Below are 18,420 nucleotides of genomic sequence, written 5' to 3'. Positions count from 1 at the left end.
TGAAAGCGTGGAGTCCTAACCACTGGACCACCAGGGAATTCCCTACTTGATATTTTTTAATCCCAGTGATAAGACATTATTTTATTATTAAAAAACATGGTTAATGTAGATTTAGATTAACTTTTTTGCTTTTTTTCTTTGCTTATCATTTCCTCTCACATCTCATACCTTTATCCTTAAATTATTACTCATTTCCTGAGGTACATCATTTGAAGTTCCTTTACTGAGGGTCTGTTTTGGTAATAAATGCTTAGATTTCATGTGTCTGCAAATGCATTTATTCCTTCATTCATAAGAGATCATTTAATATAATAGATAATGTAGAATAGTGAATTAGAATAGATAATTCTATTTAAAAGTTATTCTTTCCAAGCCCTTTCCATTTTTATCTGACATGTATTATTGCTGTTGTATCAGCTCAAAGTAATTGTGCTTCCTTTGAAGTAACCTGTCTTTTTTTTTCTGATGACTTTTAGCATCTTTGTCTCTGGTATTCTGTATTTTCCCTATGATCTATCTCAGTGTGAATTTCTTTTTTATTTTGTATGCTTGGAATTCCTCAGTAGGAGGGTATTTTTCATTGTTTCTGGAAAATCTCAGCCATTGTCTCTTCAAATATTGCTTCACCCACATTTCCAGATTATTTACATTGTAAACTATAAGTTGATATAGGTAGGATCTTAATACCTGCACTTCATACTTCCATCCATTTGCATCTTTGAGCTGTAATTTCTTCAGCTCCATCTTCCTATTTACTCCTTCCCTCTCCAGTGGAATCAACCTGCTGCTTAGTCTATCAATTTGGTTTATAATATTAAGAACTATAGTTTTTATTTTTTCTTCTGTAAGTTCTATTTGGTTACTTTTCAGATCTCCTTGGTTAATTTTGATAATTTCTTTCTCCTTCAACATGCTTTCAGCTTCATCTTTAAAAAAAAATTAAGCATACCATGTTAACCTTGCACCTAATAAATCTAATTCCCACTGTCTTTTTATTCTGAGTGTATAGTTTGTTGGTCCTTCTGGCCCTCATTCATTATTTCCTTGTAAACTATTACTGTGATCTTAGATTCCTTGGAAATTATTACAAATCCTGGGTTGGAGGGTCTTTTCCTGGCCTTTTGTTTGTTTGCTATGTTTGTTTCTTATAGGCAGTCAGGGGGCATTACCAACCTGAGACTACTTTAAATTTTTAAAAATTAAAAGACAATTTTTACTGTGGTAAAATACACATGACATAAAATTTACCATCTTCACCATTTTGAAATGTCAAGTTTGGTTGTGTTCAGTACATTCACATTGTTGGGCAACTGATATCTAGAACTCTCTTCATTTGCACAACTGAAATTCTATAGCCATTGACCATCAACTCCCCATCCCCCCACCCCTGGCCCACGGCAACGGCCATTCGATTGTCTGTCTCTACGAATGTGACTACAGGTACCTCATACAAGTGGAATCATACCGTATTTATCTTTTTGTGACTGTTTAAGCATTTGAGGGTTTTAGAACCACACAGGTGCTATGAATTCTGGCCCCTAAACTCAGTAAGTGCAGGTTTGTGGTTATAGATTCTCATGGAAGACTTTTTTCCCAACTGCCTCCCCTCCACCAGAAGACAAGACTGAGGAAGACATATAATCTCCAGAGACTCCTTCTGTGGGCCAGATTGGCACTGAGTCCACCCACATGGGTGTTGTTTTTGTGTGAGAGGAGTACTCCCTTCTTGTGCTGGCAGAGGCTATGTCTCTGATTTATTTCTATTCAGCCCCAGTTTTTTCTCACTTCGTCCTTTAAAACCCCCCAGGCATCAAAAAAACAAACAACCCAATTACAAAATGGGCAGAAGACCTAAATAGACATTTTTCCAAAGAAGACATACAGATGGTCATGAAAAGATGCTCAGTATCGTTAATCGTCAGGAAAATGCAAATTAAAACCACAATGAGATATCACCTCACACCTGTCAGAATGGCCACCATCAAAAAGAACACAAATAACAAATGTTGGTGAGGATGTGGAGAAAAGGGATCCCTTGTACACTGTTGGTGGGAGTGTAAGTTGGTTCAGTCAGGTGGAAAACAGTACGGAGTTTTCTCAAAAAACTAAAAATAGAACTAGTATATGACCCAGCAATTTCACTCCTAGATATATATCCAAAAAAGCCAAAAACACTGATTCAAAAAGATACATGCACCGCAATGTTCACAGCAGCATCATTTACAATTGCCAAGATACGGAAGCAACCTAAGTGCCCGTCAACAGATAAATGGATAAAGAAGATGTGATGTCTATAAGCAATGGAATACTACTCAACCGTAAAAAAGAATGAAATTTTGCCATTTGCAACAACATGGATAGATTTGGAGGGTATTATGCTAATGAAATAGACAGAGAAAGACAAATACTGTATGATATCACTTATACGTGGAACCTAAAAAATACAACAAACTAGTGAATATAACAAAAGAGGAAACAGACTCACAGATACAGAGAACAAACTAGTGGTTACCAGTGGGGAGAGGGAGAGGGGAGGGGCAAGATAGCAGAAGGGGATTAAGAGGTACAAACTACTATGTATAAAATAAATAAGCCACAAGGATATATTGTACAACACAGGGAATATAGTCAATATTTTATAATAACTAAAAATGGAATATAAGCTTTGAAAATTGTGAATCACTATGTTGTATACCAGAAACTTACATAATATTGTACATCAATTATACCTCAATAAAAAAAAAAAAACAGGCAAACGGCTGCTCTAGGTCACCCCTTACTCCTTATTTTCTCTGCTCTCTCTTTTGTTTCTGCCCCCTGAACAAGTCCTTTACTTTCCTACCAGCTTAGCCAGGCATTTAAAAATATGATATTTTGTCCCCTTTCATTTTATTCATTATTTTACATGTACTATGTTGGCAAGGTATCCTGTGAACGTTTAGCCTGCCCTACTGCTTGAACTGGCTCATACTAATTCTTAAAGAAGAATCTTTCTAACTCTATTTGTTTATACTTAGACATGTAGGTAAGTGAGAAAATGAGGCCTGGCATTAATAGAATATAACCTTTCATTGAAAATTGTGAAATAAACGTTAACTTCTACAACAGCAGGACTTCCTTGTTCATAACATCAAACTCTACGTGTGTGTGTGTGTGTGTATATGTATATATATATATATGTTTACTCCTTGCTCATAAAATCAAACATGTATAGGTACATAAAATATATATACACATATGTATATGTATTTTCTTTTAAACAATAAAGCTACAGTATCTGAGATTCACTGGCTGCCATTTCAATGCCTCCTTTTAAAATGGCCCAGGATGGAATGGGGAGCTCGAACTGACATCAGACAAACTCAGAGCATCCTAGAAAATCCTGAGACCAATTCTAGAACAGCCACCCATCCTGTCCCTATATTATGGATTATTCAGGGTTCCAGGCCTGAAATACTATACCTAGAAGTATGAACGTTTCAGAGGACAGGCAACTAGGGAAAATGGCTTTAGAAAAAGGAGTGCATTGGGAAAAACAAACCAAATAAAGTAACAGAAAAAAAAAATCAGGGAGGCAGAGGCAGGCAACTTTAGCTTTTTGATGTGAGTGTTCACAGCAAGACAGTTGCCAGGCTGGCGTTTGACTAGGTCAGCCTTTCACAGACTCTCTGAGGTCTGCTGGGCTGCACACACAATCTGACCTGTACTGAAACGGCAAGGACTTCAGCTTCTATAATGGGGACAAATCATAAAAGAACATGTATTTCATGCAACAAAATGCACATACAACACACAAAAAGAAGAGCATCCTGAAAACAAGGCCTCCAGGAAAACAACAAGAATTTTTAGGCTTGAAAGAGAAGGTTCTGAACCCACAGGCTGCTGTGACCGTGGGAAGCAAGGTAAGATGCTGGTCTGTCCTGCAACTCTTTTTAGGACACTGGGCTTTCTAGCCGGACTGCCGCTCAGCCTTGACTACCTGTAAAACTGTTCATTCATCCCCCTAAAGGTAGGATTTCTATCATTTGAGAATACAAAATAAAATATCTCCAGGTGTCCACAATCCATTGATGCAATTAAAATTTTAAGAAGTTTTTCTAATCTTTTTTTTTCTAATTTAATTATTTGGTTGCACTGGCAGGTGGGCTCCTTAGTTGTGCCTCCAGGGCTCCCTTGTTGCGGCATGTGGGCTCCTTAGTTGTGGCATGTGAACTCTCAGTTGCAGCGTGCATGTGGGGTCTGGTTTCCTGACCAGGGATTGAACCCAGGCCCCCTGCATTGGGAGCATGGAGTCTTATCCACTGCGCCACCAGGGAAGTACCAACAATTAAATATTTTTAAAGATATATAAATCTTCGCTAGCATTCATAATAAGGCATTTTACCTTAAAATACATGCACACACACATAAAACAACAACAACAAAACTGCTATATGCCTATCCAAAAGAAGCAGTTGAGACCCTGAGAGGGAAGAGTTAACAAATGGCCAGCACCTTAGGACACCTCTGAACCACACTGTTGTCATGTGACCACTTGTGACCTGCTTCAGGTCATTTGCCTGGAGAGAACAGCCTGACAAGATAAATCTGCTTCTGTGTCTGGGCCCCTCCCCCAACCATCTGTTCTCTTTAAGAAATACAGGCCTGTGGAAGTGCCTGTGGACTGCGGTGGATGTAACCCGAGGGAACATTGTAGGGGGCTGCCCTTGACAGTTATAGCCGCCCAAAGTCAACATTTGTCGAAAAATAACCCCAGCACTTATGTGTTCCTGTTTGGGCTTTTAATCCACAAAGGCTTTATGCCTTTTAATCACGTATTAAAACTTGACTACCTGTTAAAACTCTAGCCACATTTCCAGGTGGCATATAATCACAGCACTGCCTCTGCCCCTGGTTTGACACAGGGTATATGGGATTGAAGAAGATAACCCATGGAGAGTCTTTTTGCCATCCACCTCCAAGGAATTTTCTCTGCAATGTACTATAGAGTAGCTGTAGGTATTTTTATGACAGCAAAATTCTGTCATCACCAAGGAAAGTTGGGTAAAGCAACATGGCTGGGTACTAACTATTTTCTGATCAAACTCGGAGCCACTGGGACGGCCAAAGACAGGTGCTATGCCTCAATCTTTCTTCTATTTATCGATTTAACAAACCAAAGGGCTTTAATGGAAATCCAGGGCCTAGAGTTTGATTAGAGGCACAATGCTAATTAAGTGCAGGAATATAGCACATCTCTCTCTTTGAAAATTTCTCCCTGTGGAAGGTAGAGGAATCTGACCCAAGGGTTTCTGAAAGAGGAGAAGGCAGATTGCAGTGGATGGGCTCTTTACCCCTGATTATCCAGGCCAAATTCGCCCACCTCCTTAAAGGACACAATTTAGATACATTTTTTTTTTCATGCTCTTAATTAGATAAAGTAAGTGAGTGGAAAATCACTTCATTTATTCATTTATTCAACAAATATTTGTGAAGTGCCTAATTACCATATACCTGACACTAGGATGTAGCACGGAACAAGACCCATTTTCTGCCTTCAACATGATTACTTCATTGTAATTATGGTGACTTAACCTTAAGGGTGTCTTTGTAAAGGCACCAAAAAATAATCATCTGGTATCCTTTGAACTGTACAGTTCTAATTCCTGTGCATACTAGGAATTAATGTGAAACCATCCAAAAACAATTCCAGGCAAAAGTTTGGCAAACTTAAAACGGACCAAAATATTTTTATATATTTAAATAGCATGGAGGTACTTTAAAAAAAAAAGAACAATTGGAATGTTTTGCACATGAAATGGTTTATAACACTCAGAATCCTCTGCACACAGTGCTGTATTTCTTAACAGTTTATCGTTAGGATTGTGCGTATGCGTGCATTATGTGCAAAATGCACAGTATGTGGTGAGAGGGATGAGTATGCCTTGTGGAGTATATACTTTGTACACGTTATATATAGTAAAGACAACTTACTTAGTCATATCAGCTCAGATCCAACTACGGAGTGAGAAATTAAAGACATTAATTCAGGCAACAAAATAGGGGCCTGAGAAGAACATGAGAATTGTTAAGAGAGAATACTTACTAGTACACTGCCCTTCTCTCATTTCCTAATAGCCACTGACATTTCTTCTGTTACCCATATGGCATGAGACAGGAAAATATAAGAAAAACTAGATGTTTTTAAACATACCATCATGGCTACTGGTATAGAGTTAGGTATGACTGTAGCTAAATTTTACATAAAAATCTACACTACAACCCACAGAATGGGAGAAAATATTTGCAAATGAATTGACAGACAAGGGGTTAATTTACAAAATATACAAACAGCTCATGATCAATATCAAAAAACAACCCAATCAATCAAAAAATGGGTGAAAGATCTAAACAGACATTTCTTCAAAGAAGACATACAGGTAGCCAAGAGCCACATGAAAAGATGCTCCACATCACTAATCATTAGAGAAACGCACATCAAAACTACCATGAGGTGTCACCTCACACCGGTCAGAATGGCCATCATCGAAAAAGCTACAAACAGTAAATGCTGGAGAGGGTGTGGAGAAAAGGGAACCCTCTTGCACTGTTGGTGGGAATGGAAATTGATACAACCGTTATGCAGAACAGTATGGACGTTCCTTAAAAAACTAAAAATAGAGTTGCCATATGATCCAGCAATCCCACTTTTGGGCATATATCCAGAGAAAATCATAATTTGAAAAGATACACGCACTCCAATGTTTGATGCAGCACTATTCACAATAGCCAGGACACAGAAGCAACCTAAATGCCCATCGACAGAAGAATGGATAAAGAAGATATGGTACATATATACAATGGAATACTACTCAGCCACAGAAAGAATGAAATAATGCCATTTGTCACAACATGGATGGACCTAGAGGTTGTCATACTGAGTGAACTAAGTCAGACAGAGAAAGACAAATACCATATGATATCACTTATATGTGGAATCTAAAAAAATGGTACAAATGAACTTATTTACAAAACAGAAATAGAGTCACAGATGTGAAAAACAAACTTGTGGTTACGGGGGGAGAGGGATAAATTGGGAGATTGGGATTGACATACACACACTACTATATGTAAAACAGATACCTAATAAGGACCTACTGTATAGCACAGGGAACTCTACTCAGTGCTCTCTAATGACCTATATGGGAAAAGAATCTAAAAACGAGTGGATATATGTATATGTATAACTGATTCACTTTGCTGTACAGCAGAAACTAACACAACATTGTAAGTCAATTATACTCCAATAAAAAAATTTTTTTAAAGTCTACATCAGTTTGTAGAGAGCACTCAGTGACAAAGAAACACAAACCTTGAACACATTTCAGTGTGATGTCGTGTGGTGACATTGGCCACAGCTACTCTTTCATGAATGCAGTGCCTATTCTATGTCTGCCTGGGACAATGGAGAAAGAGGGAGTGCTGGGGTCACAGTGTCTGATTCTATTTCCGACACCAGCACTTACTTGCTAAGTGACGGTCAGCAAGTCATTTAAGCCTCCAGTCTTTTGCTCATCTGTCAAAAGGCATTAAGAAAAATTATGTTTTAACCCTTAATGTGCTAGGCAAATTTCCCCGATTATCGTTTATCATGGTTTTCCTTTCATTGCAAAACTTATTTTAAAAGAAATAGAAAATCCAGGCAAATACTGGACAAACTGAAATGGAGCAAAACTACTTAATATACCTAAAAGTCCCGAATAAAATGCAATTAAGTTATGCTGGTAATTGGCATGTGTTGAGCATCCTAAATCGCACTCTTCAACAAAGACACTTGGGCGAATCAGCCCAATGTCAAGAGCAAACGAAGGCACTAGTCCTGTATTCTCTCTGATACATTATACCCACCAAAAGCTTCCACAAGTAATTTTTTTCTTCTAGAGACATTTTTCATGACTCTGACACCATTCCCATGAAATGTGACATTATAACAAATAGGATTGCCATGTCTATGAGATTTATCTTCACTCTCCTCAATACCATCATGCCTTGAACTGTGTATAGCTTACATGAAAAACGCAACCTCTTTTGTGCTCTGTGGTAGCTGGAAAGTTCATATGGTAAAAAGCTCTTCCTAGGGTGGATAAACTGTGAAATCCATTTTAAAATGAGGTTTTAATTACATTTCGCAATTCAGAGCCAACTTCTGGTTTTGGTGTAATTTAAACAAGAGTTTTTTTCTCTTGCAGCCATCTGTTCCTTTTCCTCAAGCCTACACTTATGTCATAATATTGAAAATGTGACGTCATTCCCTCCTATGACATCACTAAACATCTCTGTACGATAAAGACCCAAGAAGGAAACTGAATCACGTGGGAGGAAGATGCCTGTTCAAATATAGATAATGAGGAATATGTAAAATAAATACATTGCAATCTGAATTATTTTTCTATTGCTTTTCATTCCCAGTTACTCTCTACAGTTGAAAAGACTGTTCCATAAAAGTAATGCTTTATCACAAAAAAATCCACTAAAAAAGACAAAAGAATCTTTAAAATACCTACGTATATGGGAATAAACTAGTACATTAATGTGAATGCACCATCTGAATTGATGGTTTTGAGTTTGTGTGAAACCAGAGTTCCTGGTAATTTTTTTTTTTTTTTTTTTTTTTGCGGTACGCGGGCCTCTCACTGTTGTGGCCTCTCCCGTTGTGGAGCACAGGCTCCGGACGCGCAGGCTCAGCAGCCATAGCTCATGGGCCCAGCCGCTCCACGGCATGTGGGATCCTCCCGGACTGGGGCACGAACCCGTGTCCCCTGCATCGGCAGGCGGACTCTCAACCACTGCGCCACCAGGGAAGCCCCCTGGTAAATATTTAATTGAAGTAATAAATTATACTTTCTAGCCATAGACGATGTTTAGGCCGTACACTAAAAACTTACTTCATTCTATTCAGTTTCTATTTTTGACATTAAAAAATAAATTAATTGAAATTCATCAATTAAGAATTTTTCAGATTTTGTAGGTAAGTTGCAACTGTCATTAATAGTATAGAAATATACGTGAATAGTGTCTTAAAATTATATATTAACATTGAATTTATTAGGTTATAGTAATTTATATATTAATTTCTTTTAAACATTGTATTATAACTATTTTAAAAGTTATTTTACGTTGTTACATCAACAATTCTAGGTGAGTTTCATAATTCTTTTAAGTAGTTGTTGAAGAACTCTCATAAAATTATAAAGAATCCCACATGACACTATCTGTACAAATACTCATTGGTTTTAAATTAAGAAATTCAGTGAAGAGGGAGACAGGATTTTTTTGGAGTTCTTTTGTGGTAAACAATTTTTATAATAATCAGTCATTGAAATTAAACATTGTTTTAAATAAATCAGTTATATATAAGCATCTCCTTATGATCGTATTTTTAAGTTAAAAAAAATTTTTTAATTACTTGGTCAAGTTCATAAGTTTTGGCACTGAAGATATTCTGTGCTTCTGTATGTGTCAGGCCCTGAGCTAGTCCAGTCTCAAACTACAGCAACACTCACAGTGCTTACTTTCCAGGCCCTGGAATTCACAGACTGGAGTAGCTGACGAATTCCAACAAAGTCACTGCACAGTATAATGGAAAGTGCACTAGCCTAGGAGTTCCTGGAATTCCTGGGTTCTTGATCACTTAAAAGACCCAAGCTTTAGTTTCTTCATTTCTGCAATCATGTTAATATGCAGCATCAGTATTTCACCAGTTCATTATGAGTTTCAGAACCTGCCCTTTCCATGCTCGTGGTAGCATTTAATGATGCCAACATCTAATGAACTGCCCGTGGCAGGCCCTTGATTCTCCTTCTACACTTCGGTCACTATGGGGACCGTGTCCCACTGCTTACTCTTCCTTCTTGCCCTATTCTGGTCAATGACAGGATTATTCGCCCAGATGTTAGTCTAAAGTCCCCTCCCCTCTGCAGCCCCACACGTTAAAACCTGTCTACCACGCTAAGATCTCCAAACACAGCCCCTCTGATCTATTCCTCTGTTGTTCACTTAATTCAGGTCCTCATTGTCACCCGAACGACTGTCATTGTCTCCACACAGGAACCGCTCCCGTAGGTCTGCTCCCTAATCTAGCCTCCAAATTGCCATCAATTGGATCTCTGCAAACACCAATCTGATTACATTCCCCCAGCCTGATTTACGATCCTTCAGTGGTTCTGTGTCACCTTCAGCACAAAATCCAAACATCTTGGTCATCTGGTCCCCACCCATCTCTCCATCTCATCTCCCACCCTCTCTGGTGCACAGACAGAATCTGGGCTAAAGCCACACTGCCCGTGACTTTGAGTAACCTGTGCTGAGTGTTCTTACATGCTTCTCACACAACCTAGTCCGTCTGGTGGAAATACCCTATTCTCTGACCTACTAGGCAGAGTCTTTCTTCCATATCCAACTCACCAGAGATTTTGTTCTCTATGAAGCTTCTCCTGGATGAGCCAAGCGGTGTTTGATATCTCCTTCTTTGTGTCACCCCAGTTCCTAGTAGTACTTTCTTAGACTTGGTAAGGTCTGAGAAGCCATTATGTGTTTCCATGTCTCTTTTCCTTAATAGACACTGATCTTCTTGAAGGATGAGACCCTGTATTATTTGTCTTTTCTTCCCCAGCTCATACTTCATAGTAAGTAGATGATCAACAATTTCTTATTAGATGGATGGGTGGGTGGGTGGATGGATGGATGGATGGATAGATGCGTCTCCCCTCATGCACTTTAGCTCTGATAAATTACAGCCTTATCTTCTAGAAATGACAAGCTCTTTTACCTCTCAATAGGTGTTCTTCTGGATTATCCATCCCTCACCGGACACTTAAACCCCACCCACCTACATCTGAATAGTTTTCTTCAAGACTCAACACAAAGGAGTCACCTCTTTCATGATTCTTTCATAATATACTTTGTATGTATTTGTACTATGAAAAGCTTTCAACACATTTAATTGTGATTATTAATTTAAATATCTATCTCCTTCCCTAGACTTTCAGTTTTTTGAGACAGCAGGTTGAATTTCTTATTCACAGGAGTATTTCTAGCACAAAGGCTAGCACGGGGTAGGTGATAGCACAAGACGGTAAATGTTTGCTGAATTAATTCATGGAGGTGGGCTTGAGTGTATGAGATGAAATCATGTGTTTGCGAGTATTTTGAAACTGTAAAAACCCAAGACAAATGTTAGGTAATGTCATCATCTTGATTACACCACGTGTTATATCCTTTCCTCTGCTTCTTAGTTCTCGCCTCCCAGCGAGCGCAAAGATCCTTCTCTAAATTATCTCTTCACACAGGCTTCCTTGTTCCCACTCAGAGTGCATTTTGACATTAAACTACACCCCTCAGCTCTTGGATCAGATCTAGAATATAAAGAGGTTTGAAAAACAGAATCAACTGTCTTGCATTTTAGTACTGGCCTTAAAACACGTGCGTACGTGATAACCATATTCTGAAAATGAAGATAGCCAAATGGCATCAGAGAACCATTTTCTTAGTTAACAGCAATATATTTGTCATAAATATAAGCCCGTTCCTTACATAGAGAGAATCTGTTTACTGGTTGAAGAGCAAAAGTGTCAAACATGCAACAGAAGAAATGATATAATATGAATAACAAGAACAAATACTTGATTCAAACATCTCATCTTCCTCTTGGGAAACCTCAGGATATTTTACAAATGACATTGCAATCAACTTCATGCACCTGGAAGAAGGGACTTTCTCCAGGTGAAATGCAGTAGCTCTTCTGCATCTCAGAGTCACCTAATTGACTATGTAGGGCAAGAGGTGAAAGATATATACCTTAAAGGCTGGGGAAGACTGGAAAAAGAATGAATATAATTATTCATGGATATAGAATATGGAACGAGGAAAACTGGCTGCGGTTGACACCTTCGCTCTTATAAGAAGTGCTGTGAGATCACTGAGGGGCAGGACCTCCGTTTAATCCTCTTCTGACAGACGTCAAGCAGAGTACATTTTCCCCTGGTACCATTTTGACATCTGGGGTCGATCCTTTCTCCAAGTGAAAAAAAAGTCACATGCATAAATGCAACTTCAGTAGCACCTTGACAGTCCCTGGAAGTCATCCAGCTGAATGTCAGTTTAATGTAGTTAAGTCACCTTGTTAGACATTCACGGTGCAAGGTGAGATGCTTTTGTGATGGGGTGTATTTCTCCATAGGTAGGTGCTGACGTAGATGCTGACATCTGAAGATGAATGCAATTTGCATTTATTCACCACCTCCTCATTTGGGAAGTTGAGACTTACAAGCTTTTCTGAGACTTAGTTTCCTCATCTATAAAATGGGGACGATCATACTTTTCTCATGTAGTTTTTGTAAGGATTAAATGAGATAGGGCCATTTTTTTGCCTGAGGATTACTGTTTTATTTTCTTGCTTCACCAACTTCTCCATCCTACCGCCTCATTAATAGCTAATACCAAACTCATTTTATTTTCAGGGCTGTCTTCTGAAAAGTATGTCTGATCATTGACCTACTTTTTCCCATGGATTTTATACTATGTTTCCTCCTTCAACAGGGAGAATTTAAGTGCACTCATATCTTAGTTGCCTTCACACTAATGTTCAGTTATCGAGGGTGTGTCCCATCATCAAATGTCACTAATAATAATAATATGTATGTTTGTATGTATGTACATACATATATGTACGTGTATATATGTAGATGTGTGTGTGTATGTATATTTATCCTGGCTTTTTAATGACAGCAAATTTGTCTGCCTCCTTTTTAAACTGCATTCTCCTGATGGTCAAAATATCAGCTTAATTGCTTCTTTTCTGAAATCTTCTCCCCTACATATGACTGTGAAATTTTTAAGAGTGTTTTACAGAGGGACCATTTCCCTCAAAGACACACTCCTTTCTATGTGCTGTTCTACAGGGTAAGAATTCCCAGGGATTTTACATTTGAAACTTACATGTGTAGATGAATCTAATTGAACATGTTCGTCTCCCTCTAGAAAGTGATCCCTGCCTATGGTGCCATTCTTCTGAGAACATTTCCAATACAGGCAGGATTTATATATAATTGACATCTGGAGATCCGGAGGCCTATGTTCCCCATCCCTCTCTGAGATGAGGTTTTTGGAAGACCACATCCAGGAAGATCATTCAGGGCCTCGTGGTCCACTGTTAAGGCCCTGGCTTTTTCTCGGAGGGAAATGGGGAACTATTGGTGGGTTGTGAGCAGAGGAGAGACCTGATCTGACTTAGGTGTGTAGATAGATTTTGGTTGCTGTATTGGAATAGACTGTAACAGAGCAAAGGTAGAGAAGTAGGGAGAGTACTTGGGAATCTGTTGCAGGGATCCTGCAAGAGAAGATGGTGTTTTGGACCAGGAGGGTAGCAGGGGAGGTGGTGACATATTTGGATTCTGGTCCTATTTTGAAAGTCAAACCAAAAGTCTATCTTGATGGGCCAGATGTAGAGTGACTCAGAGGAAGAAAGAGGAGAAAGTTCCAAGATTTTTGGCCTGAGCACTGGATGGATGGAGTTGCCATCAACTTAGTTGGAGCAGCTGGTTTGGGACAGGACATGAGGGGTTTAGTTCAAGGCATGTTAAGCTTGAGCTGCCTATTAAACATTCAAGTAGAGATAGCAAGCAATTAGGCGTGCAAGTCTGAACTTCAGGAGAGAGGACCTCATTATAGAAGACCCTTAATATATGCCACTTAATATTTGTAAGAGGCTTAGAGCAACATCAGACTCCTAGTAAGAAAGTAAGCAATGGTCGCAATTAATATAGTTCCTTCTCCTCCTCTGACCATATTATTAGAAATATCCAAAATAACTGTAATGGTCAAATCCTGTCTATTATATGTCGTTATGCTTTGAGCTACCGATTGAAGACCTCCACAAAGTACTCCTTTCTTACTTTTTGGATAACTTCCATTTTTCAAGTGCAGTTTTTGAGGGTACTGCAGGGAGGGAACTACATTTCAAAATAAAAATTAAAAAACACAACGTGCACACAAAGTCAATGTAATTCTGGAAAATGTCCTTGAGGACAAAATATGTAGCAGTGGGTCTTCCCTGGTGGTGCAGTGGTTGAGAATCACCTGCCAATGCAGGGGACATGGGTTCGAGCCCTGGTCTGGGAAGATCCCACATGCCGCGGAGCAACTAAGCCTGTGCGCCACAGCTACTGAGCCTGCGCTCTAGAGCCCATGTGCTGCAACTACTGAAGCCTGCACGCCCTAGAGCCCGGGCTCTGCAACAAAGAGAAGCCCGCGCACCTCAATGAAGAGTAGACCCTGCTCGCCACAACTAGAGAAAGCCCGCGCACAGCAACGAAGACCCAACACAGACAAAAATAATAAAAAATTTTAGAAAAGGAAAAAAATACTAAACTTACCTCTTCCCCCTTATGTTATTTTAATTGTGTATATTTCATTTTTAAGCAGGGTTCTTTGGGGAAAACAGAATATGTTTACTATAGTAAAACACATATTCTTTTAGCCTAGTAATTTTGGAAGCAAAAATGGTCTCCATGGTAAGAAGATAGAAAAGGAGTGGTATTAATAGAAGGTAGCACAGAGCTAATGTGCATTTTATAGCATAAAGGAAAGACTTTTTTAGCCTCCCTGCCTAAAACAACATCGTGAACTCTAAGTTACGCTAAATTGGTGAAGAGAATAAAAGGAGCCCGCTACGATATGATGGCTGAGTGAAAGTCAAGACCAACTCTCCGGCAGCAGCCCAGGACAGCAGCATCCTCTCACACTCGGACACAGAGGCTTAAATGGTCCTCCTAGGGTTTGGAAGAGAGGCTTTGAAAATACTTCTGACCTCTTAGAAGCAGATTTATAGACATACAATAGTGCTTTAATCCTTGCATCCTGGCATTGCAAAGGAATAGGATATCAGAATGGATAAAACCCTAATAAGACAAGGATTATCTGATGTTGCAACTCTTCTCCAAGCCCATTTTGGATCCCAATCACTTCCTTCCTCTAGGTCCTTAACTACCTTCACACAATGTTTAATGAGGTGTATTTTTTCCTTCACATTTTTTCCATACTGCCTCCTGGTAGGATTTTTTCTTTCTTTCTTTCCTATTTCTCTCTGTGCTTGAATCTCTACGATGGCATTTTGGGAGTTAATTTTAGGCATCCTTTTTACTTGTTAGAATCTCAATTTCTTGAGATAATCTACTCTTGTTCCAGACTCGACTCTTCTGTCTGTAGCCTGCACTCATCCTATATTTTTCTCCTTTTCCCATTCATTTACATAGTCTTACAAAGAGTGATATTTTTACTATGATCTCTACTGAAGTGAGAAGATAGCCATAAAATTATCATAAAATAATAAATTCTGTTTAAAAAATAAACACACCAGAACATAAATATCTGTAGGAGTACTGCCCCTCCTTTTTTAAAAAAAAATTGCAATTGATATTCACATATGCTTTGGAATTAATTTTAGAACAGCTTTATGATCTTCACAAGAAAATCGCCCTGTTACCTTACCTTGGCTTCCTGTTTTATCCAGATCAGTATTACTCACCTAATTCTCCAGTCCTGAGGCCAAATTTCCTCTGATAGTTTCCACAGTTCACAGCAGTCCCACTAAGGATTTTCAAAGGAATACAGAGCATATCCTGAAGACAATTCTGAAAAAGAATGACAAAATTGTTTTGGAGATGGCAGCATAATTAAAATGTCTATGGTTCCCAAGTCCCTGAGATGGGAAAACACCCTTTTGGATGGGAATTTTCCCTAATTTCTGGTAACAAATTGAACTATTTTATAGTCACATCATAAAAGCCAACTAAAAAGTTCTTTTCCTTGATTTCAACTACATTCCAGTACATGGTGTGCTTAAAACTTTGAATCTGTATATGTGAAAAATATGCTCTTGTTTTTTTGTTTGTTTTTGGCCACACCACATGGCACGTGGGATCTTAGTTCCCCGACCAGGGATCAAATCAGCGTCCCTGCATTTGGAAGCTTGGAGTCTTAACCCCTGGGCCACCAGGGAAGTACCTGGAAAATATGCTCTTAAGAGTAACAATATGTCTGTCTTATTGTCTCTAGGACTCTCCTTGACAAGAAGGAACTACTGGAGTTTGCTCAACTTGGCTGTTACTTGGAATATGACCTCTTTGGTACTGAACTTTTCCATTATCAGTTCAACCCGGATATTGACATGCCCAATGATAATAAAAGAATTAAAAGGTAAACATGATGAAATCTCTCATGGTATTTCCTTTTACCATCTCTTTTGGATTTTCTTATCTGGGTGGGTATTAGCACAGATTCAGAAAACAGTAAGCAGGCAGACCCAGGGACTGCAGAGAAAAACATATCAATGCTGTTTCAGGAAGGCAAATCTCTATATATTATTTTGAGGAGAAAATGAATCAGCCTAAGTAGGCGAAAGCTTCGCAAAGCCTTAGAAGTTCAGTGCAGATGGGCAGCTGATAAGAAATACAGACAATACTCAATCTCTGCTCCGACAATAAAAGAACAAAAGACATTTCCCTCTTTTTATTCTTAATGAAGTAAGCTGTTTCTTTCTCAGGTTGACCACACCTGAGGTCCTAACCTCCTATAATGAATTTCTGAAATGCTTTACTTAAAATATTCACTAAAGAGGTGACTGTAACTTACAGGCTACACGTATAATGTCTAAAGGTCAAACATTATATAAAATCCAACCTCTCAAAATTGTCCAATATTTTGTGGGTGAAAGCAAGGAATTGTACAATTCGTTCTCTGCAACCAAGTGGAAAATTTCGGGAGTCAAGGCTGGATGCTACCTGGTTTGTCGTGGTTACATGGTGATATGAAGACTGAATGCACCAAGTTAGGGAATGTGGGAGGAGAAATAGATTTGGGATTGACAGGATGACTTTATCTTGGGAATATCGTGTTGCTATCCAGTGGGGCCCTGGGATAAGGGTGTGAAGCTCAGGACAGAGACTTGGACATAAATCTAGACATTGTTGGCTTGCATGTGACAGTTGGAAGCATGGGAATGAATGAGATCACTCAGAGAGGAGAATGAGGACAGAGCCCTGGTGGCCACCAGCACTTAAGGGATGAACTCAGGAACAGACCCTCAGAGACAGGTTGAGAAATTTTCAAAGCGTTAAGAATATCAGGGAAACGCATTGTTATGAAAGTTGTTGGAGAAGAATACTTAAAGCAGAAGGGCTTGAACACTTGTAATAGGTGGCAGATATCAAGTGAGATAAAGACTGAAAAGTATCCATTGGATTTCACAGTCAGGAAGGTTTTTTTTTTTTGGCTGTGTTGGGTCTTTCTTGCTGCGCGCGGGCTTTCTCTAGTTGCTGCGAGCGGGGGCTACTCTTCGTTGTGGTATGCGGGCTTCTCATTGCGGTGGCTTCTCTTGTTGCGGAGCACAGGCTCTAGGCACACAGGCCTCAGTAGTTGTGGCTTGTGGGCCCTAGAGTGCAGCCTCAGTAGTTGTGGCGCACGGGCTTAGTTGCTCCGTGGCATGTGGGATCTTCCTGGACCAGGGCTCGAACCCGCACCCCCTGCATTGGCAAACGGATTCTTAACCACTGCGCCACCAGGGAAGCCCAGGAAGTTTTTATTTCAGTCAATAAGTGCAGTCTTGGCAGAAAGGGCTTGAGGAACGAGCAGAAGGTGACGAAGAGGACAGAGGCTACTCTTTCAAGAAGGTTGACAGTAAAGGGGAGCAGGGCTGGAGGGCTGGAGCTGGAAGTCCAGACAGGACCAAAGGAAGGTTTTGTTAGGAGACAGAGAGAGTGAATGCAGGGAAGTGGTGCCTAATCTACAGGGTTATTATAGAATTTATATGAAATAAAATATGCGGGTTTTAGCTGAGTGTCTGGGGTAGACGATGGAAGTGGTCAACGTTAACCTAAAAAAAATCTGGACAGGTAAGAGATATAGAGGAAGGCTCCTAAGGAGACAAAGAGATGGAATCTGGGCAGCCAATAGGAAGTTGTTTGAAAGGAAGTATACTTTCTCCATGGAAATGAGAGCAGGTGAGGCAGGTAATGGAGTGAGTGCAGACCAGTGTTTTGGTGAGAGGAACAGGAAACTGAGGACAGATGGTCCCGTGTGATCTCTAGGGCGCCTGTGCAGGAGACATGGTCATCTCCTGAGAAGGAAGGAATGGACTCAGGGCAGGCCCTCGTAGAGGAGGATAAAGGCTGGGCGTGGATGGTGAATGAATGAGAGAGATACTGTTGTGTGGAAGACCCAGCGGAGCCGGAGATCATGACTGCACGACTGTCTATTGGCACCCATGTGCATGATTTGGTGATTATTTTCCTAAAAAAATGTTTTGTGTTTTGGTCGTAGGACCAAAGAAGTTTTGTGAGTAGAAGTAGAAGATGGAGACAAAGAGCTTGAGGGTTGGGATTCTGT

At 39.5% G+C, this 18,420-nt stretch overlaps 1 protein-coding gene and 1 long non-coding RNA gene across 2 annotated transcripts in view; one reads left to right on the top strand and one right to left on the bottom strand.

The window, feature by feature from the left end:
- The window catches only part of LOC308613444, an 80,440-nt gene extending 64,776 nt beyond the window's left edge, over positions 1 to 15,664 (bottom strand). The window contains exon 1 of the long non-coding RNA XR_014015254.1: positions 15,563 to 15,664. This is a non-coding gene — a long non-coding RNA (uncharacterized lncRNA). The remainder of the gene's footprint in view (positions 1 to 15,562) is intronic.
- Positions 1 to 18,420, top strand: part of PTER (phosphotriesterase related) — a 65,021-nt gene that overhangs the window by 41,224 nt on the left and 5,377 nt on the right. The window contains exon 4 of the mRNA XM_081226979.1: positions 16,093 to 16,233. Within this exon, the coding sequence (XP_081083105.1) occupies positions 16,093 to 16,233 (141 nt within the window). The remainder of the gene's footprint in view (positions 1 to 16,092; positions 16,234 to 18,420) is intronic.

The sequence above is a fragment of the Mesoplodon bidens genome (assembly GCF_964165515.1).
Source record: "Mesoplodon bidens genome assembly, chromosome: 3".
Classification (NCBI taxonomy): Eukaryota; Metazoa; Chordata; class Mammalia; order Artiodactyla; family Ziphiidae; genus Mesoplodon; species Mesoplodon bidens.
Note: the sequence above shows the minus strand (reverse complement) of the source record. Positions and strands in the feature narration are given on the sequence as shown.